The sequence below is a fragment of the Blennius ocellaris genome (genome assembly GCF_963422515.1).
Source record: "Blennius ocellaris genome assembly, chromosome: 6".
Taxonomy (NCBI): Eukaryota; Metazoa; Chordata; class Actinopteri; order Blenniiformes; family Blenniidae; genus Blennius; species Blennius ocellaris.
In genome coordinates this window covers 26675750-26698966 of record NC_137655.1, presented here as the reverse complement: position 1 = coordinate 26698966, position 23217 = coordinate 26675750, and the positions used below count along the sequence as shown (strand labels likewise).

General features: G+C 45.1%; 1 protein-coding gene across 1 annotated transcript; it reads right to left on the bottom strand.

Moving 5' to 3' along the window:
• Nucleotides 1-14445: 14445 nt before the first annotated feature.
• Nucleotides 14446-20844, bottom strand: tent5c (terminal nucleotidyltransferase 5C). The gene is made up of 2 exons (XM_080497867.1): nucleotides 20713-20844; nucleotides 14446-18925 (listed from the first exon to the last, which is right to left on the bottom strand). Exon 2 carries the CDS (start codon nucleotides 18901-18903, stop codon nucleotides 17752-17754), a length of 1152 nt encoding a protein of 383 aa, XP_080353993.1. The 5' UTR covers nucleotides 18904-18925; nucleotides 20713-20844; the 3' UTR covers nucleotides 14446-17751.
• Between the last annotated feature and the right edge of the window lie 2373 nt (nucleotides 20845-23217).

Sequence of the window (23217 nt, the reverse complement as noted above, 5' to 3'; positions counted from 1 at the left end):
AAGGGGAGTAATAATGAAGAGCCACACCAAAGAAATTTATCACCAGCCGCCACTGGTGTGATAACATCCTCCACTAAACATGTTCCACTGCATGGTGTGTCACATTTCATCTGTGATGAAAACATTATCTGTTGTGTCTGAGAGAGCTGCGACCAGCGGTCTTCATTTGCACGCAAATCTTCACCTCACTCGGACTTTGAAAATAATTGTCTCTTGAAAGAATTAAATCATCCAATTGCTAAAAGTAAATCTGAAATATTTAATGAAGTGGTGCTCTGTTGTGTTTGGTGTCTGTGTCAACAATGGTCCAGGAAACTGGCGTGGTATCTGACAGCAGCAGGCGTCACAGCCACCGTATCAGAGGAGCAGATAAGCTGAACCATAGCATCTGTGGTTCGTCGATACCGCTGAGGAACCATATTATCACTGCTGAGTGGAGGCAATGGAACTCCTCCCCTGTGTTTTGTAGCATCAAGACGGTGCATTTGTTTACATTGTGTGCATCTTGGAGGGAAGACAAACATTTTGTTGAGTTAAACAAACAGAATGTGAAACTCACAGATACGGAATCCGAGCCAGACACTGGAAGCAACCATATTGAAAGGAATTCATTTCTGCGTAGCAGCACATAATCCAAGCACCCTACTGACAGAACGCAGCGAGCATTATCGCTGCCGGCCTGTTCAAGTAAACAATAGTAACATGCAGTGAAGGAGAAAGTAAATATATCACATAAACACAACCGAGAGGTTTGTAACTACACACTGCTTCTTACTGCAGGTGATCTTATAATATGGACACTATTAAATAGATACGGTAATCAGAAATCAGAACTCTTTATTGTCATTGTATCAATGTGACCTTGTACAACGAAATTAAGGTGCTGACTTTCAGGTGCGGGTGCAGGAAAGTAATAAATAGATATGATCTGTAATACACAATACACAATGCTTTAAAAAAAACATGAGAAAAAGAGCCTAAACTATCAACAGACATACGATCATGCAGCCGTTTCTCTGAGAATATTGCACGTCATATAAAAAAGAAAACAAATGTGTATTGCATATAGTCATGATTATTGCACGTTATGTTATTCAGCAGTATTTAGTGATCTTATGGCTGTAGGGTAGAAACTGTTTCTAAACTATATAACGTTCACATATTTATTCTTGCTTTGTTTTAGTCATATTATTTTACTCATTTAAGGCATTGTTTACAAACATCCTGTATGAAGAGTGGGAAATTGGACCTTTGTACAAATAGACAAATGACACTTTAACCAATAACAACATGCTGAGTGACGTCATGAGCAAACATTAGTTGTTAAATTTGCTTTAAAACCTGTTTCCATGACAATGATCTGCTGGAAAATGATATTGTTTCTGTCTGGTGCAGCCTACTAGTCCCTCCTATCTCCTACTAGTCCCTCCTATCTCCTACTAGTCCCTCCTATCTCCTACTAGTCCCTCCTATCTCCTACTAGTCCCTCCTGTCTCCTACTAGTCCCTCCTGTCTCCTACTAGTCCCTCCTAACTCCTACTAGCCCCTCTTGTCTCCTACATGTCCCTCCTATCTCCTACTAGTCCCTCCTATCTCCTACTAGTCCCTCCTATCTCCTACTAGTCCCTCCTATCTCCTACTAGCCCCTCTTGTCTCCTACATATCCCTCCTATCTCCTACTAGTCCCTCCTATCTCCTACTAGTCCCTCCTATCTCCTACTGGTCCCTCCTATCTCCTACTAGTCCCTCCTATCTCCTACTAGTCCCTCCTGTCTCCTACTAGTCCCTCCTATCTCCTACTAGCCCCTCTTGTCTCCTACATGTCCCTCCTATCTCCTACTAGTCCCTCCTATCTCCTACTAGTCCCTCCTATCTCCTACTGGTCCCTCCTATCTCCTACTAGTCCCTCCTATCTCCTACTAGTCCCTCCTGTCTCCTACTAGTCCCTCCTATCTCCTACTAGCCCCTCTTGTCTCCTACATGTCCCTCCTATCTCCTACTAGTCCCTCCTATCTCCTACTAGTCCCTCCTATCTCCTACTAGTCCCTCTTGTCTCCTACATGTTCCTCCTATCTTCTACTAGTCCCTCCTGTCTCCTACTAGTCCCTCCTATCTCCTACTAGTCCCTCCTGTCTCCTATTGGTCCCTCCTGTCTCCTACAAGTCTCTCCTGTCTCCTACTGGTCCCTCCTGTCTCCTACTAGTCCCTCCTATCTCCTACTAGTCCCTCCTGTCTCCTACTAGTCCCTCCTATCTCCTACTAGCCCCTCTTGTCTCCTACATGTCCCTCCTATCTCCTACTAGTCCCTCCTATCTCCTACTAGTCCCTCCTATCTCCTACTAGTCCCTCCTATCTCCTACTAGTCCCTCCTGTCTCCTACTAGTCCCTCTTGTCTCCTACATGTCCCTCCTATCTTCTACTAGTCCCTCCTGTCTCCTACTAGTCCTTCCTATCTCCTACTAGTCCCTCCTGTCTCCTATTGGTCCCTCCTGTCTCCTACAAGTCTCTCCTGTCTCCTACTGGTCCCTCCTCTCTCCTACTGGTCCCTCCTGTCTCCTACAAGTCCCTCCTGTCTCCTACTGGTCCCTCCTGTCTCCTATTGGTCCCTCCTGTCTCCTACAAGTCTCTCCTGTCTCCTACTGGTCCCTCCTGTCTCCTAGTGGTCCCTCCTGTCTCCTACAAGTCCCTCCTGTCTCCGACTGGTCCCTCATGTCTCCTACAAGTCCCTCCTGTCTCCTACTGGTCCCTCGTGTCTCCTACTAGTCCCTCCTGTCTCCTACTGGTCCCTACTGTTTTCTACAAGTCCCTCCTGTCTCCTACAAGACCCCCTGTCTCCTACCAGTCCCTCCTGTCTCCTACTGGTCCCTTCTGTCTCCTACAAGTTCCCCCTGTCTCCTACTGGTCCCTAATGTGTCCTACTGGTCCCTCCTGTCTCCTACAAGTCCCTCCAGTCTCCTACTGGTCCCTCCTATCTCCTACTAGTCCCTCCTGTCTCCTACAAGTCCCTCCAGTCTCCTACAAGTCCCTCCTATCTCCTACTAGTCCCTCCTATCTCCTACTAGTCCCTCCTGTCTCCTACAAGTCCCTCCTGTCTCCTACTGGTCCCTCCTGTCTCCTATTGGTCCCTCCTGTCTCCTACGAGTCCCTCCTGTCTCCTACTGGTCCCTAATGTCTCCTACAGGTCCCTCCTGTCTCCTACAAGTCCCTCCAGTCTCCTACTGGTCCCTCCTGTCTCCTACTGGTCCCTACTGTCTCCTACAAGTCCCTCCTGTCTCCTACTGGTCCCTCCTATCTCCTACTGGTCCCTCCTGTCTCCTACAAGTCCCTCCTGTCTCCTACTAGTCCCTCCTGTCTCCTACAAGTCCCTCCTGTCTCCTACTGGTCCCTCCTGTCTCCTATTGGTCCCTCCTGTCTCCTACAAGTCCCTCCTGTCTCCTACTGGTCCCTAATGTCTCCTACTGGTCCCTCCTGTCTCCTACAAGTCCCTCCAGTCTCCTACTGGTCCCTCCTGTCTCCTACGAGTCCCTCCTGTCTCCTACTGGTCCCTAATGTCTCCTACAGGTCCCTCCTGTCTCCTACAAGTCCCTCCAGTCTCCTACTGGTCCCTCCTGTCTCCTACTGGTCCCTCCTATCTCATACTAGTCCCTCCTTTCTCCTACTGATCCTTCCTGTCTCCTACTGGTCCCTCCTATCTCATACTAGTCCCTCCTGTCTCCTACAAGTCCCTCCTGTCTCCTAATAACCCCTCTTGTCTACTAATAATCCTTCCCGTCTCCTACTAGTCCCTGCTGTCTACTAATACTCCCTCCCATCTCATTTCCTATCCAATTCTCTTTAACCTCAGAAGTGTTGAAGTGGCGGCCATGATAAGGAGCGTTGGAATTCTCACTAAGCTAAGGAAAGGAGGCTCAATGTTCTAAACGAACGTCAGAGCCTCCTTTAGCCAAGGAAACACTGATGCTTCCTTTAGAGCCTCCTTTAGCCAAGGAAACACTGATGCTTCCTTTAGAGCCTCCTTTAGCCAAGGAAACACTGATGCTTCCTTTAGCCTAGGAAACACTGATGCTTCCTTTAGAACATCCTTTAGCCTAGGAAACACTGATGCTTCCTTTAGAACCTCTTTTAGCCTAGGAAACACTGATGCGTCCTTTAGAGCCTCCTTTAGCCTAGGAAACACTGAAGCTTCCTTTAGAACCTCTTTTAGCCTAGGAAACACTGATGCTTCCTTTAGAACCTCTTTTAGCCTAGGAAACACTGATGCTTCCTTTAGAACCTCTTTTAGCCTAGGAAACACTGAAGCTTCCTTTAGAACCTCTTTTAGCCTAGGAAACACTGATGCTTCCTTTAGAACCTCTTTTAGCCTAGGAAACACTGATGCTTCCTTTGAAGCCCCTGAACTAGAACTTTAACTCGCTCTTGGTTCTTTCTGGTAAAAAAGCCTTATTTAAAAATCTTAAAAATTGTGATTTTTAAGTAAAAATGTTTTTAAAGATGCCAGACAATGTTCTAAAGACATACTGACTAGTTTTACTAACAAGTGGTACTCGTCTGAGCCAAAGCAGTTGCCAAGAAAACTGTTACTATTCTACTAAACTCCTGCTTACGAGAAGAAAGCGTCTCATGAATCATTGTTGTCTTGAAAGATGTGCGACATCTAAATTTAGCCTCAACCTTCATTGACAATAACCCTGAGTAGCATTCATATGTTCATATGTACAAACGTTGTAATTAGTTACTTGCTATTTTTGGTAACAATTGATCAATCAGTTATACATTTTCTGTCAATTATTTCTATTTAAAGAGAAGTTGCAGAGCCGCATTAATATCTTTGAGCTGCTTCACTTTGAACAGCTGGGGAAAGTTTTTATGTCACACTTCACATACTTCGGCTGCAGTTACACAATGTTCTCAAGTGGAAAAAAAAAAGTTGTTTTTTGGACGTCTGTGTACACGACAATGGTGGCTGGGGTCACTGACAATGCAACTTTTTAAAAACAGCTCCGAAGGCGGAACTTTTTGAAAATGCTCTGGTGCAATGAAAACGCAACTTTTGTGAAACGCTGCCCCGGTGCCTTCGCGCCACGGCAAGTCGATGGACAATATTGTGTGATGGATTGTTGCAAATACCCACATGGAAAGAACCTATATGAGGATATATGCACATATATTGAACCTATATGCAGAATATATGCACATATATGACAATATATATGCTGCATATAGCACATATATGCTGCATATATGCACATATATGACCATATATATGCTGCATATATGCACAAAAATGCTGCATATATGCACATATATGACAATGTATGCTGCATATATGCACATATATGACAATATATGCTGCATATATGCGCATATATGACAATATATGTGCATATATGCACATAAATGCTGCATATATGCACATATATGACAATATATATGCTGCATCTATGCATATATATGCCACATATAGGCAAAATTGAGGTGCATATATGTGAATATACAGGCTATATAGGTCTCCTGTACTGCTTCTTTATTTCCACATATATATATAGCCCATATCTCACTTTGGCAACTGTCATATCAAGGCAATACCTAAGAACTAACTAAAAAACAATTATGCAAGAAGAACTTATGTGTGTGCGAACACGTGAAATTGGTATCACATGTAATTGGCATGTCCCACATGGAAAGAACCTATATCAAAACATATATGTTTTAATATAGGTTTTGATATAGGTGACATATATAAAATTGGCCGTTTTCCTATATTTTATGCACATATATGTACCTATATGCACATATAGGTACATATATACACATATAGGTCCATATATGCGCATATAGGTACATATAGGTACATATATGGCCTATATATTATGCACATATATGTGCATAATATATAGGAAAACGGCCAATTTTATATATGCCACATATATCCAAAACCTATATCAAAACCTATATTAAAACATATATGTTTATATACCTATATATATACCTTTCCATGTGGGTAACCCACCAAACACAAATCTCATTCATTTTGTTTGATTTTTAAACACTTCAAGCTTTTTCATGTTGTCGTTTGTCGCACTTCCTTCCAATCCTAACCAGATGAGACAGAGTTGTGTTTTTCTTCTTGGAGCTGCAGAGCGCTGGCTCAGGGGGGAATTGTTGAGTTTCCTTTATAATACTGTACGACCTCCACCTTCACTTTGTAAAATGCCTTGAGGTGACTTCTCACATTAAATGATGTTGCTTTTGTGCAATAACTTCAACAGATGTGTTTGTATATTTATTTAGGTACACTTATTTATAGATTTTCACATGACTTTGTTTTAACTTTGACTGGCAGTATAACAAAAAAAACAAAAAATAGCACTTTTCTTTACCAGGATCCCAGCCTGTGTAACTTATTACATAACATTTTTCTCTTACAAAGCCCTTTTTCATTTCTTGGACGTGGAATAAAGTTGTTTGAATAAACATCCTCTTTGTGATGCAGATTTTTACCTTATCTCACCTTTTGCACTTCACGCTTGAGGTGGTTTGACAGGATGCAGCTGGAGGGGGGGATCAGACCCCCCGACCAACAAAGTAAGAAGGGATATAATGGGAACAGTGTGTCAGACTGCATTAAAAAAGTCGAGCTGGCAGAATTTTGAGGAGATTGAAGCAAATACAGTCGGGCAGATTATGATTTTGAGCCAAACAGATGCTGGACTGTGCTGGAAATGTGCAGAATACAGAGAACACAGATGTTACTTCACATACAAAAGGTGATGTAAATCTTCAGGAGACCTGAAAGGACCGTGTGCCCATCGTATCATGCGATACGTGGGCGTATCTGTGTGAGCTGAAGGATTTACAGCAGCTGGTTCTGGGAAGCAAACCAACCATGCGTGGTGAAATACATGAGAAACATGCCGACTCCAGCTCAGCGACTTTTTCTCCTCTCCTCTCTGTTTCAGCCACAAGTCGCTCAAAGCCGTCACCTGTTTCTCAGTTCGATGTCCTTCTATATTTGCAGCTCTCTGGGGCTCAGCGGCGGTTCGCTGCTGTTTGAACAACTTTGCTCAGTTCCTTCACAGGACGGCCAGATTACTCAAGCTGTTCACCTTCTCACACTTCCTTTTTTAATGTTCATTTGCTGCTTTCACTGGTCAAAGTCCAGGCAGAAATCACACACACACACACACACACACACACACACACACACACACACACACACACACACACACACACACACACGTGTGTGTGTGTTCTCTTTAGCAAGTAGCACGTCACTCAGCACCTGACTGGACGTGTCGTCTCAGGGTCTGTCTGCTCCTGGTCTTCAAACCGGACCAAGATGGCGGCTCTGTCACAAACTTTCTCTTTTATCACTATTTGAAACAGTTTAATGAAATGTATTTTTGAGAAGACGTGATATTGACGTGTCGATGACAAGTGATGCCAGCAAGGTGTTACGCTGTTGTGACCACGTTTTTTCAGTAACCAACGCGTTATTATTTCCAAACCAATAATCAGATTAAAGGACCCATATTATACTAAATGTCCCAAAAGCCAGAGTCTGTGTCCGGGGATCGGGTCGTCGAGGCCCCTGCCGTCGACTGCCACCCAATCCACACTGCACCCGACCCCTACGGCAGCCTCTGTGGGTGGTGGGTCCACAGGAGGATGAGGAGGAGGGGCCCGCGTCGTCCCTTCGGGTTGAGCCCGGCCGGGTCCCGCGGGCAAGAACCCGGCCACCAGGCGCTCGCGTGCGAGCCTCCACACCGGGCCTGGCTCCAGGGTGAGGTCCCGGCTGCGCCAATCCGGGCGACGTCTCCGTGCTCCTCGTGTGTGTGTCCATAGGGGTGGTTTGTACGCCTCCCTGGGGAGGTGTTCCGGGCATGTCCCTCCGGTAGGAGGCCTCGGGGCAGACCCAGGACACGCTGGAGGGACTATGTCTCTCTATGGCCTGGGAACGCCTTGGGGTGCCACTGGAAGAGCTGGAGGAAGAGTCTGGGGTGAGGGAAGTCTGGGCCACTCTGCTCAGACTGCTGCCTCCGCCACCCGACCCCGGATAAGGCCCCGTCAATGGATGGATGGATTATACTAAATCAACTTTTCTGTGCTTTAAACATCATAAAAGTGCTATTTGGGGTTCATATACATCACCAAAGTGTTTTTTTTTTTTCATTGACACCCTCCAGCTTGAGTTCAGTGATGTTTCTCTGTTCTACCTGGTGGGGGAGCTCAACACCTTGATTCTATTTGATGACGCGGCACCACCTTGCTGACGTCACAGAGCTGGAGAAGCCCCGCCTCCAGGATGATTGACATGTGGAGAAACCAAAACAAGACACGCCCACTAATGTGCCAAGGAGCCTCTTCTCTGCTCTCTCAGTCTCTGCTGCTTCACATTGAACTGCTGTTTTTGTTGTGTCGATAACCATCATGTCCACTGGAGAAAATGTGTTTTCACCTTCATGTCCACTGGAGAAAATGTGTTTTCACCATCATGTCCACTGGAGAAAATGTGTTTTCACCTTCATGTCCACTGGAGAATATGTGTTTTCAGCTTCATGTCCACTGGAGAAAATGTGTTTTCACCTTCATGTCCACTGGAGAAAATGTGTTTTCACCTTCATGTCCACTGGAGAAAATGTGTTTTCACCATCATGTCCACTGGAGAAAATGTGTTTTCACCTTCATGTCCACTGGAGAAAATGTGTTTTCACCATCATGTCCACTGGAGAAAATGTGTTTTCACCTTCATGTCCACTGGAGAAAATGTGTTTTCACCTTCATGTCCACTGGAGAAAATGTGTTTTCACCTTCATGTCCACTGGAGAAAATGTGTTTTCACCATCATGTCCACTGGAGAAAATGTGTTTTCACCATCATGTCCACTGGAGAAAATGTGTTTTCACCTTCATGTCCACTGGAGAAAATGTGTTTTCACCTTCATGTCCACTGGAGAAAATGTGTTTTCACCTTCATGTCCACTGGAGAAAATGTGTTTTCACCATCATGTCCACTTGGAGAAAATGTGTTTTCACCTTCATGTCCACTGGAGAAAATGTGTTTTCACCATCATGTCCACTGGAGAAAATGTGTTTTCACCATCATGTACACTGGAGAAAATGTGTTTTCACCATCATGTCCACTGGAGAAAATGTGTTTTCACCATCATGTCCACTGGAGAAAATGTGTTTTCACCATCATGTCCACTGGAGAAAATGTGTTTTCACCATCATGTCCACTGGAGAAAATGTGTTTTCACCTTCATGTCCACTGGAGAAAATGTGTTTTCGGGTGCAAGTATGTCTCCTCACTATTTGTCTTGCCGAAAGAAGAAGCAAAGCGGTGAATGTGACTGGACTTCTTTTTCTTTTCCGCAAAGAATCTGTTTGTTTGCGAGCGACACTTCACCAAAGACTGCAGTCTCCATGCAGGCGGAGGAGCTGAGAACCACCCGTTTCATGAGAGGTGACGTCAGCTCAATCCAAGAAATAACTAGAATACCCCAAGTTTTGAGTGTTTCTACTGTATCACCCAAATGACTATCCCACATGAGCTTAGGAGGGACTGAAACATGAAATATAGCGAAATATAGGTCCTTTAAAGTTATTTGTTCAAGTCACTGTGTGTTACTGTTGTAGTGTCCAGCAGGACAAGTTCCTTGTCTGTAAAGCCACTTTATTATTAAACAGAACCGACCGCTCTTCCGTTCTCCTCCAAACTGATGCAGCACACACATGCAGATGCTGCACACTCCCCTGACCCGCCCCCTTCGTACACTCTCAGCCAATCACAGAACGATTCATTCAGGAAACACAAAAGAATCAGAACTAACATACAATCAATAAACCTTGTCATTGCAACAAGAACACAACTAGGCTCAATGAGCCTGGGGCATAGCGCCACCTGATGGCTGGCAGCTGTTAACTAGTGAGGTGCAGGGCAGACTGCAGGAGCCTGTGAGCCTGAGCTCAGGGCAGAAAAACCCAGGCTCTACAGGTTCAGATCCAAACGAACAAAAGTCACGTGTAAAAAAACCCAGCCAATTGTGAAACTGTGACTTGTAACTGGTGAGTCGTCTGTATTTTCAGCACTTATGTTCGAATGCGTAGACTTTTCAGACTCAAGTTCACATTGACAAATTATTTTACACACTGACTAACTTCAGACACACAGATTGAGAGGTACAGACCGACAACTCGAGGTACAGACCGACAACTCGAGGTACAGACCGACAACTCGAGGTACAGACCGACAACTCGAGGTACAGACCGACAACTCGAGGTACAGACCGACAACTCGAGGTACAGACAGACAACTCGAGGTACAGACCGACAACTCGAGGTACAGACCGACAACTCGAGGTACAGACAGACAACTCGAGGTACAGACCGACAACTCTCAATACGCATCTAACTTCAGACATCAACTCTCCATAGACAAATAGTTTTGCTACAATAATACCCCCATACTTCAGTAATAACAGCATCATGGAATTTGCTCCACAAATGGTTGAGTAGCTGGTTAAAGGGTAGAATACTTTCACTTTGCAGGGAAAAAACACCAAGATGTGATAACAGAGCATTTAGAGGGTTGTGTCAGTAGTTTGAATCCCCTCCACCACCTCCACACCCCCTGGGCTCCGTGTCGACCACCCATTGTCTCTCTGCCCTCCGCTCACTTGTACCAGTATTTTTCCAGAAATGGGGCATTGTTTGACCTGACCAAACACTGCTGGAGGGTTTTTTGTGACTCTGTGTGGCACGTGGAAGAGTGTTTGCTTGAATAATGTGTGTGTGTGTGTGTGTGTGGGGGGGGGGACTCTGCCTCAGAGTCCGTTTGTCACCTCGCTGACAGTTTCAGACTCTGAAACTCAGGAAACGACACATTTAAACTGTGAGTGAGGAGAAGTGATGCTCAGTACAATGAAACATGAGTTGACATGCAGTCGTGTTCACAAACTGGCTTTAAAGCTACAGTTAAAGTATATTAGTAGAGGATGGGTGGATGGGTGGATGGATGGATGGATAGATAGAATATTTATTTGTAGTATGTATTTTTATAAGTTCACTGTGGCTGTTTTATCACAATTGCTCTGTATAACGTGTCTCCTAATCCACTATAAATGATTCATTCTGCACTTTACCTCAGACCTTTATTGCCAAAAGGAGATTATCTCACACACACTGTATTATTACTCCAAGCTGAACTCATGTAGCTATTGAGTAATGTATTTATTTGATCACATATTTATAACCATATGTATTAACTTAATGATTGCAACAGCAAAACGGTAAAGTTCAAATATAAAGGTTATTATGGCAATATTTTCCCGGTCCGGCCCATTTAAGACGAGTCTGCATGTGGCCCTGAACTAAGATGTGTTTAACTTTCCTGTTCCAGTTGGACATTTGTAGGAGGCACACATCATTTATTTTGTCTTAGTAATTAAAGTCATAAAAACTCAAATGAGTTTGTGGATTTTGTTGGGGTTTTTGTCCACACCCACTTCTGTGTCTTTGGTCAAACTGGAAGTAAAACAAACCTCACCAGTGATGCCGAGTGTCGGACTGATACAAACAAAACAGACTTTGGGCACATTAATAGCCTTCGTGAAACGAATGACGAGTTTAACTAGTAAACCAGTGAGCTGGAAAAACCTGTGACGAGTCGACTCACCAGGAAAGACAAAGAAATTAATTGGTCAAGTCGTTAAAATCTCTCAAAACATTTGTATTAACTAGACAAATACTGAAGCTCTTGTTGAAGCACAAAGTCTCTCTGCTCAACTCATGGCCACATTTTGCAATTTACATCTTTACTTGTGAGAAGCAAAATAACCACAAGTGAATTAGTGTGGGTGTATTTTCACCTCAATAGTGAACTTGAAAATGCTGAAATGTTCATTCGTCCATTAATTGAGAGTGAAAATGACCTTTAGACACAGTAAATGCAGTAAATTCTCTTTAAGAGATGCAACTCTGTCCAGAAAGTTCAGAAAAAATGGACAATTAATGCCAAAACAAAACAGGAACAATAATTTGCTTGTTCATCCCAGGACTTGTCAGGAAAGTTTTTTTCAGGCGTTTGAAAGTTTTAACGTGACGAAGATGAGTTTCATAAAAAACATAGTAGGACAGGAAGTGTGTATGGATGAGACGATGCTGACACACAGCAGGATGTCCTTCTGGAGGAGCAGGTGCTGCTTTGCAAGTGAGACTAAGAAGAGCTGGTTGGCAGAAGAGTTTCAGCTGCTGTAGAGAAAAAAAACCCTCCTGACTTTACCTCCTCTATTAAAGAAAACCTGCACAAATGTTTCACAACAACCCGTATTGCAAACTTTTTAGGAGCTCATTCATCAAATATTTATTTGCACATTTACAGTTTAAATCAGTGACCAAAGACAATCGTCTATCCCATCTGATAAAGAGTGTTTTTCTTCAATCCTGGAACTTTCTAGACTGTATTAACTATTAACTATCAACCATTTCTGCACTCAAGGAGATTTAATACAGTTTGTAAGATGCTGGCTGCTTTAGTGACAAAAAGAAACCACAGGTGATGGAGAAAGTTGAGGAGGACGGATGAAGAGGAGGAAGAGGAGATGGAGGCGGAAGAGGATCATTGCTGGATTACAATATGAAAGGTTACCGGGGCCATAAAGCATGTGCAGTGGAAAAAGGGGCCGATGATGGCGTCACCTTAAGTCCACACGGTGAGTCACCGGCTGCAGATAAAGCCATCAGTTTCTGGGAATGACTGTTCGTTGGGGGGTTGGGGGGGGGGTTGGGGGGGGGGGGGTGTGTGGGATTCCTGTCTGAATGTAAAACATAGCAGGAGACGTCGAGCCTCAACAGGCTGCATCAGAGGAGGCATTGGCGATGAGAGGATGAGAGGTTGGGTGACCTCACCTAATGGTTCACACAAACAGGGAATTGAACAATAAATACGCAGCAGATAAACACGTGTGCAACTGACGCTTCTGTGGAGTCGAAGCAAAGTCCTCTAAACGCTCCATCTTTACAAAAGCTGTCATTACCCAATAAAAAGTTTGGCAGTGGAGAACAGCTTTTCCACTGTGCCCACATGAGACCAGGACACTGCTGAGCTGACGGATCTCCCCGCTAACTGCTTCCCATGTGAGGGAGACGGAAAACATCCCTGTTCGGATGCCCACCGAGCTCAAGCAGTCAAAGCTCCAGAGCTTTTATAATGAGGACAAATGCCTGCGCTGCTTGGGTGGAGCCTAAATATACGACCTGAGACGTGCAGAAGCAACTCAGAAATACAAGCAAAACATTGAGGGACGACGCAGGAGAACGACAAAGCCACAGTGACGGGAAAACAATCACAAACAGCATACAAACACTAAATGTCCACAACTACTGGAAACAGGTCATCAAATATTCACAGTTGAGCATAAATAGGCCAAAAAAAAAAAGACATTTAAAAGCTCTGTAGGGTCATTTAAAAAGAGATGAACCAATCACAAAAGAACCAGAGACACAAGAAAAGACCACAGAGAGACGTCGACACAGAACAAACACCAACAACCCAAAAACACAAAATACCTCACGAGATGTCAAAGCAGGAGAAATGGGCTCTAGAAGAACATGCAGAGAACGTCTATGTCTCACGTCTATCTGTGGGGAAACTTTCGACCAAAATCCGTTCGGTAGTTTTGTCGTACTCTTGCCGACAGAGATCCAGACTGACACAAATATCCAGCGATGTTTTCATCACGCGTGCGGCGAACATCATGAAAGTGTCCTGGACTCTGGTCACCTGCACAGACGCTCAGCAAGGGTTTCTAAACTGAACTCTTCCTTTAACCGTCCGTCTCCACATCAGAGTGAAAGCCAGAACTTCTCCTTCACATCTTCTGCCCTGAACAACCCCTCTGCTCTGCACTCGTCCACCACGTGGAAGATACACTTTTCTTTCTGCATTGGTGGAATGTTTTATGAACTCAAGACTTCAAAGTCCAGAATAAATTGATCTGCATTCAGGCGAGTACTTAAAGTGAATTTTGTGTCTCTGGCGGCTCAATGCTTTTATGGTTCTTCTCCCCCTGCTGCAGCCTGTTTCGTCGTCGCTGCGCGGCGGCCTTGAAGACGCTGATTCGGAGTTCAAACACACAGACTTGGATTTCTGCAGCTTTGAACACCGTTACCAGGAGGGAGTGGTGAAATGACCGGGAACGTAAATGAAGATCACAGGAGCATCTGCTGGTTTTGATTTGTTGCATTAGTAATTTATTTACCAGTTAAATCCCAGAGATGAGTGAAGAAGTCAATTAAAGACGTGTAAATCTGTTTAATTCCAAACTTCCCCTGGGATCCACTCAATCTGTTACAACGGTGCAGGTGATGGATGGAAAAGGGAATCTGATTTATTTAACTGAAAATTACAAACTTCAGTTCACACCAAAAACACAAAAGCCCAGAGTGCATTTACTTGTTTTTATTCATTATTTCCTCTTCAAACACATTTTCCTGATGTACGCATACATTCAAAGGAAAAAAAAAAACCCAAAAAACTCAAGTGAGGTAAAAGTGCTGAAAAACGAAATAGCATCATGAAGTAACCATCAAAGTCATCGTCACAAAGCCGACAAAAAAGAACTTCTGCTTTAACAATTTCAATAAAAAAATAGAACTATAGTGCAACAAAGTCAATGCATGAACCCCCCCATACCTGTTTGTTTGTGTAATCTTTCAATTACCACAAGCATCCCTTCATCCACACATGCAAAAGAGCACACACACATCCACGCGTCAATGTAAACACAAATCTGCTGCAAAATATATTCACAACTCTCTTCACATACAAACGGAGGTCTTCCAGACGACCTCCGCAACATTCCTATGGTGTAAGACTTGATCTTTCAGACAAGCACAACCGCTAAATATCTAGTCTGCAGGTTCGTCTGCCTCCAACCAGGGACTTGGGCTGGTGGAGCGAAAAGAAAGGAGGGGAACCCACTGCACTGAATCACGATGGCCTGCAGGAGCAAAGCTGAGGGCAGTGAGAGGAGAACACTGACATGTACAGCAGAGAGAAACGTGGGGAAGCAGAACATGGAGGGGGGGGGGGGGGGGTACACTTCATCTGGATCCCCCATTTTACATACACGTGGTCCGACGTGACGGTATGGACATCGACCATGGTGAAGGAGGGACTCTCATCTCATGAGGACCATAAAGCCTTCAAAGTAATCCGACGTCAGCAAGTAATAAAAAGTCATGATAACAGTCAACACATGAAAGCAGGTTGGAAACAAGAGTTACATTCAGGCTGCGTTCGCCATCCGTCGTCCAGACAATGCTTTTCTCTGGCATTTTCTTCGACTCCGTCCCCATTTGATGTCGGCGAGTCAACGAGAAACTGAAGCTACACTCCAGCAGAGTCCCTGAAAGGCCCCGGGGGTCGGCGGCCTTGCCCCGAGCGTGGCATCCAACGCAGCGCGAGCCCCGGAGGGGACGGCGCTCCGAGGAATCACAAGGACTCAACAAGCAGACGCACTGACAGGAAGCTGGCCAGCTGCAGTCCGCCGCTACGATCTATAGATGGCCTGACGTGAAGGGGCGGGGCGGGGGGCGGGGCCTACAGGAAACACACAGGGCCAAGGTGAGGAGGAGGAGGAGTGTTCAGGGCAGAGTAAACTAGTTCACCCTCCCTTTAAGGTGAAAGGAAAAGTCCAAAACTGAACGTCCCTGAGAAGCAGCTGAACTCCCCCTGCAAGTCGCCACCTGAGCGTCGGTGGGCGGGTTTGGAGTCAGACAAGGCCTCCTTCAAGTGCTTCTGCTGGGTGACCAGTCCAGAGCCTCAGTGCACTTCAGGTATTGCTTTGGTTCGGTTGGTCTCGGGCAGAGACGCCGTCTGGGGGAAGGTGGAGCTGCGACGCTCCGCCTGGCAGACGCATTAGGAGGGGACGTGATGATGACGATGTACGAAGACATCTGGAGAAGAGTGAAGCCACAGAGGCGCACACTTGCTGGCAAAACCAAAAGATAAACTGGAAGGAATGACTAGACGGATGGGAAAAGCAAAAACATAATAAATCAATACAAATCATTTTTCCTCATCTCCAAACTATTGTCACCGATGAACTAATACCAAATACCGCCGTGACACTCTTGTGTCAAAGTGTGAGGAGACTTTTGTCAAGCCTTCCCTTCTGATCACCATTAAAAAACCTTAAAAAGATAAACAGGCACTTAATGCTTCATGTTGCTGGTAGTGAGGCAGACTTTGGTCCGGCGTCGTTATAAAAAGACTGCGCCCTCCACCCCGAGGCGAGGCGAGGCCGGGCTGACCGTCTTCACCCAGTCTGGAAGCAGCGCCGGCGCTGAGGAGAGGAAACGCATTTCCAGTTATCTGTGCTCCCACAAGCAGAAGTGAGGGGAGCAGGAGGAGCAGGAGGAGGAGGAGGAGGAGGGGGGCAACATGTGTCCCCTCGGGGCCGGATGCAGGGACACCACATTGAGCACCTCTTCTTCACGCTGCCAGCACTCACAATTATCAGCTCGTAAGAAGCCGAGCTAAAAATAGAGATTTCATGGCTTTGCAGAGTGTTTTAGTGGTTGGTTTGTGTGTGTGTGTGTGTGTGTGTGTGGGGGGGGGGGGGGGGGGGGGCTGCCGTCCTGACCACAAAAGGGGTTCAGACACTGTGTGTTAGCAGCAAAAGCTCCTCCTCCTCCTCCTCCTGCACCGATAATTATAGACGGCGTGCGGCTGGACGAGGCGCTGCGTCAGAGGAGGATCTGGTTTCAGGGCGGCTCTGGAGCCGGTGGCGAGGGTCTCGACCCGCCGAGCCTCCATGTGCTGCTCCTTTTAAGGGAAGAGACACCCGGAGCCACATTCTCTCACTCTGCGCCGTCAGTCGGCGTCTCAACCATAACCAAACCACTGTGGCATCTGGAGGTCGCCGCCGAGGCCCATGGGAGACGCGTAAAAACGGAGTGAGATAAACCAGCGGCAGCATGCCGAGCTACCGGCTCGTAGCAGAAGTACAAGGCCGAGTCAACTGGGCAGAAAGGCCCTCGTCCCACACGCAAGTGTTCACAGTGGAAAATAGAAACGGCGTCAGTTCTTGCGTTATTTACAACTTGCAGGCACTGCCGGGAAACACGTCACACGACGGCTCACGTGTGAGAGCGACAACTAATCCTTGTTTCCCAATACGATCAAAAGTCTTCGTAACACTTTTTCCCCTTCACAGTAAACTTTAACACCGGTGACCTACTTTTTTTTTTTTTTTTAATCCTTTCTGGCTTCTCCCATATTCATATTTTTTGATTTTTTTTTTTCCTGCCTTTTCACATTTGTATTTTTTTGCACGTTTTTGTTTTAGAAAACCAAATTCAAGGCTACAGCGGTTTTTTTTTCTTTTCTTACTTTGTCAAAAAAATAAAAAGAATCAGCGGAGACAACACCTCGAGGTTAAGGCAGAAAGAAATTAAACGTATGCGGCTGATGGACGGGGAAAAACCAATCATGGCCGAGAAAAAACAACCTAAAGAACACTTAAAAATGTCACTTTCTAATCAATGACCAAAGATGTCTCTGTAGATCAGGAATGAGAATTAATTCCAAAACACAAAATGAAAACACTTTGTCTACTTCAATACGTCTGTGCCTTCAGAGGACCAGAACATTTATTGCCCATGTTGGTTGGTTGCGTGTCCCTCGCCAGAAGCGGCAGCAGGCGAGACCCCCGTGAACACCCGCTCTTCTTGTGGTGCGCCGCCATCATTTACACGGCAGCCATGTTGGAATGTTCTGGTTGGCCACGTAGTAGTTGCTGAAGTTGCGGTCCTGGACGTACGGCGCAGGCTGGTAGTAGCAGGTGACGCAGCAGGCGTTGGGGATGGCGTTCTGCTCCGCCAGCACCTGGAAGGCCAGCATGGAGATGAGGTGGAGCGTCTGGCGCCGCTCGTGTCCCATGAGGCACACCGTGCTCTCGTTGACCACCCGCCGCAGGATCATGAGGTAGTTGTACTTGCTGCTCTCCTCGCCCACGAAGTGGCTCTGGAGGTAGGCCTCCACCTTGCGCTGCTGCTCTCCCACGTCCGGAAAGTCGATGAAGAAGCGCGAGCACATGTAGCGCTCCAGGCTCTTGAACTCCTCCTCGCTGGCGGGCCGGAAGCCGCGCACCAGCAGGTTGCAGTACTTGAGCAGGCCGCCGCCTCGGATCTCCTCGGGCCGCTTGGTGGCGATGAGCTTGTCCCGCAGGTGGCCCAGAGCGGCGTCGAAGTCCCCGTACACGCTCTCGCCGAAGATCTGGGGGTGGAGGTCCGAAGACATGGGCTGCCCCTCCTGCTCGTAGAAGAGCAGCATGGCGTCCAGCACGATCTGGAAGGAGTCCACGCTGAACTCGAACTGCCGGCGTATCGTGTCCACGAACTTGAGCTCCACGTTGCGGCCGTTGTTGTTGCAGAGCGAGATGAGACTCCAGCGGTCCTGCTCCGTGTTGACCTTCACCAGCTTCTGCACGTACGCCTCCTTCAGAGTCATGGGCGTGATTTTCTCCTTGTTCACCCCCTCGGGCAGGAAGTCCAGCAACGTGCCCAGGGCCACGTCCTTGACGAGCCGGTACTTGTCCTCGTCGGGGAGGTCCACCCGGAAGATGACGTCCAGGTCCTTGTAGCTCCTGCCGCTGTCCTGCACCAGCACGTGGCTGGCCGTGGAGCCGTTCAGCCGCACGTCCTTCACCTTGATGCCACTCCGCTCCAGGTGGCAGCGCACCCGCGCCACGATGTCGCTCAGCTGCACCTCCAGGGTGGGGAAGTTCCCCCGCCCGTGCACCGGCACCGTCTCCGTCAGGACGTCATTCAGCCGGCTGACCTGCTCCCAGGTCAGGGCGCTGCAGGAGCAGCTCTTTGAGTCTCCCTTAGTGTCCATCTTCTCTCAGAGCTCAGATCGACTGGAAACCAACGACAAACACAACGTTCATCAGGCCAGAGAACCTTGAAACCGCTTTTAATGCCCTTTTTATTTATAACAAACATTCTGCAAAAAACTGGTTCACAATGGATTTTTGGTTTGTTCCAAAAGCATTACGCAACTCAAAACTTAGACACACTTTTAACTGAAATATCACTTTCTTTATATTTCTCTATCTTTTTCTCTCCCATTTACTACTGATGGTAAAAGATATACAGTACATGCATACTAATATATAATGACACCCCATTCTTACACACACACACACTTTTTATTTTTACATATTCTAATTTTTGTACTCTTTTTTGCTCTTGTTGGATATTTACATATGTTTACATATTTTAATTCCTTAATTTTATAAGTTCTGCACCTTTTTACCTTGAGCTGTTGTAAGTTTGTGTTTCCCCCTGGGGAGGAATAAAGCTCTCTACTCTACTCTACTCTCTACACACACGATTTATAATTCTTCTTCAATATTTACCAGAAAGCCAACATTTTTATCTATGTATGCCAAAATTATTTTTCCAACATTAATTTTCCTTCAAAGAAGAATCATGAGGCATTTCAGTTGCAGGTCCTTCAAACAAACTTCCCCAGCCGCCTGTAAAATGTCAAGTCCATTTGTAAACCTTGTCGACTAACTTCAGGACCTTATCTCGTCGTCTTCTTGGTTAATTCTCAGAACTACTGACTGTGTCTGTGCCTTACGGGAGGCTGACTGACTGACCTCCTTTTACAGTCCATAAATTACAACAGCCCCTGCATGCACGTGGCAGACACACTGGGGGAGAAATGGCCTCTTAAAACACCTTGGAAGTAAATTCCACTCATTTGTTTGTTGCTGGTATTAAATGGGTTTTTCCTCTGATAATCATAATGTGAAAATTAAGATTCTTAATATTGAGAGGTGAAGATACACTTGGTGACAACACACACTGGCTGTGATACAATCAGGTGAAGAAATGCTCCATAAACTTCTGCATTTCTCCTGTTATCATCATCAATAGTAGGCCTGAATGTGCTAGTTAATTAGCCAATGCAGAAATATATTCTATTTTTACAACATTAGCTTGACACTTTCAAAAAAGGTAGAACATTGGCTTTACAAAGCTTTCTAGAATCATTACAGCAACAACATTCATCCATCAACTGGTTGTCCTTCAATAATATCAGAGCTGATCTGGTGTTTGACATTTGAAATCACAAAACGTCAATTATTCTTATATGCGTAGCTGAGAACTACAATGTGATGGTGAAAGGTAGTGACCTATTATGGCTGGTATCCATTTTTTAATCCTATTTCAGACATTTGTCACGTTTGAGTTCTTCAGTTGAGATTATTTGAACGGTTTTCGTCAATAATTTTGTCGAAATGACCAACAAACATCTAAAAGAAAATGGGTTAAACTAAAATATGTCATGAAGCTGTGTCAGCATCGCGCACACTGCACACACACTGCACACACACTGCACACACACTCAACCCACTGAACACACTGCAGTGGCTTGAACCCAGTGAACGTGAATGGAGCGCTAACCAATGCTAACAGGCGAGCAGTCCACCACTATCAAAAATAAAAACAACGGCTTTCTCGGCTATTTAACGCCGAGTTTGTCTAAATGTCGGGCCATATGGCGACGCGGTAAGGAAAAATAGTCGGTAATGACGTCTCGCATCGCACGTTTTGAATGTATACAAACTTTTCGAAGTGCCAAAGCGGCGATTTGTGAATGAATAAATCGAGAAAGCACACCGAAGATACGTACCTTTCCAAAGCGAGTCTTCTCTCCAAGCATCCACAGTCCGATAAGGAAGATGTTAAATGGGTATTTGCGGACACGCCTCCATATAGTCCGCAGCCACAGACTCCGCAGCTCCGCTGATTGTCGCTGTTTGCGCTTCTATTCCTCTCACACTGCGGGCTCGCCCGGTTTATACAGCCGAAGTACACCCCCGCTGGAGCACGCGCACAGCCACGCCGGGACACAGCGCCTCGGTCTCTTCAAGCTCACTTTTACGGCCGCTCAGTGTCACGTCGACAATCTGGAGGTTTTCTTAGACGATGTCAACAATAATAGCTTTGTCTTTTCGCCTAAAAGTCCAATTGTCGTGAGCTGCAGCTCACATAGTCCCTTAAAGCGGAGCGTAGGTTTGTATAAATACGCCAAACTGAGCTTGTGATTGGTCGACGGGGTTGTTGTGTTGCCAAGTAACCAGGAGCGTCTTCAGACAGCCGGCGCTCTCTTTCTGCGTCAGCATCCGGGTAACGCGAGTAGACTAGAACTCATTTTTAATAATCTCAAAGAAATCTTTATTCCTGATTTTTATGTGACAGCTGATTAAAAGTATTTTCTTCAGATTATATTCATGTATCTGCTCTGAAGCACTCTGTGTAAGAGCTTCTTGTTATTTAAACTTTTCAAATACACTTTACCAAAAGGACATTTTTCATATGAAGGGAAGTAATCCCACTGAACTCTATATTCTTTCAAACGTTTACTTTTGTTCCAGATGTTTTATTTATTTAGTAAGCCTAGACTTTCTATTTGATAATACTTCCGTGTATTTAGGATCCAACAGCCACAACACAAACAATTTCATTGTTTGTTTTTTACAGTGCATCCTGGGTCATTTTAGCTACAGACAGTAATGGTGGCGTGCCCTTATGCAATACCTCACTTTTTACCTGCAGGAAGGCTTAAGAATGTCCACATTTGTGTAAATATTACACTTAACTCTGGAGTATTTTATAATGTTTTGACATCAGATCAGGAAAGGCATCAAATAATGAGGACTATATGAACTTAAACTACACTCTTTGGATCTTTGTTGGTTATTTGTTTTGACCAAACAATGTCAGGGTATATGGAGGAGACTTGGTGAGCTTGGTGGCTTCTTTTGCTTCATTCTACAGCCAGGAATAAGAAGAATGGACCAGATTTGAAATTTGAGCTATTCTAGAATTTATCTTCCAATTGAACCTGTGCATTTGTTAACACAATACACCTCACTGTGGTCCGAGCTGATGTTAGTGTATGTCCATGCTAATGCAGCCACTGGCTCACCTTCCTGTGTACATGGTCAAAGAAATGAAAGTGCTGCACAGGTACAGAGCCAGTCCAGTCCAGGGTTCTGCAACCTGTGGCTGTGGAGCCCTCAATAGTGGCTCAACAGTGGCCCTCTGTGGTGGGTCCGTAAACCTTTAAACAAATTATACCTAAATAAACATGTGATTTCATTTTATTTCCTCACACAAAGCCATTTTCAGAATAATTTTTAACTCTGGGCTAAAATAGGCTTAAAAAAGACACAAATGTAATGGGGCCAATTAGATAAAACCACAAGAAATGTTGACAAAAGCTGCTAAAACAACATTTAAAACTCTAAAATGACCAGGATCTCTAATGGGAAACCCACAGAAATACTTCAGAGAGAGCCATGTTGTCGCTTTAAAAAAAAAAAAAAAAGGAAAACATCCAACCCAAAATCAACTTTCATTAACTTTCATTACAGTCTTTATATGTAAATGTTTTTGTAAATATGTGTGTTTCTCTGTGTGTACTGCTACTAACAACACTGTGAATTTCACCACTGTTTGATAAAGGCATATTGTGTATTTTATTTTGGTGTGGTGAGTAAAGCAACAACATTTCCAACCTTAGGTTTTATCTGTTGGATGCATCAGCTCTGATGACACTGTGATGAAACCTCTTCAAGGTGATAAAGATGTAGTACAGATGTAGTATTTATTATTTTACTGAAGAGCAACGACAGCTCGTCAACATAATCTACATGAGTACATTTACTCCATTAGAACATATTTCATTTACTTCTGATTTACTCTGTTAATTCGCTCCAATGTGAGCAATGTGCACTTGCACATTCTGATGTGTTTCTATATGTCATCTTTTTGTCTGAATTCACCATGTAGAGTGGCACACGCACTTTCTTTGTATAGCATGATATGATAATAAAGCTTTCTCAGTGGTGGATTGTAGGATAAATTACAAAGTTTATATAATTTAATCTATATTTATAGATCCACTAAGTAACAGAATGCTTTCCTGATTGTAGTTCAGCAGTAGTAGCAGCAGTAGATAAATCTTTCCCACACGCACACACGCACGCACGCACGCACGCACGCACGCACGCACGCACGCACGCACGCACGCACGCACGCACGCACACGCACACACACACACACACACACACACACACACACACACACACACACACACACACACACACACACACACACACACACCGCACAA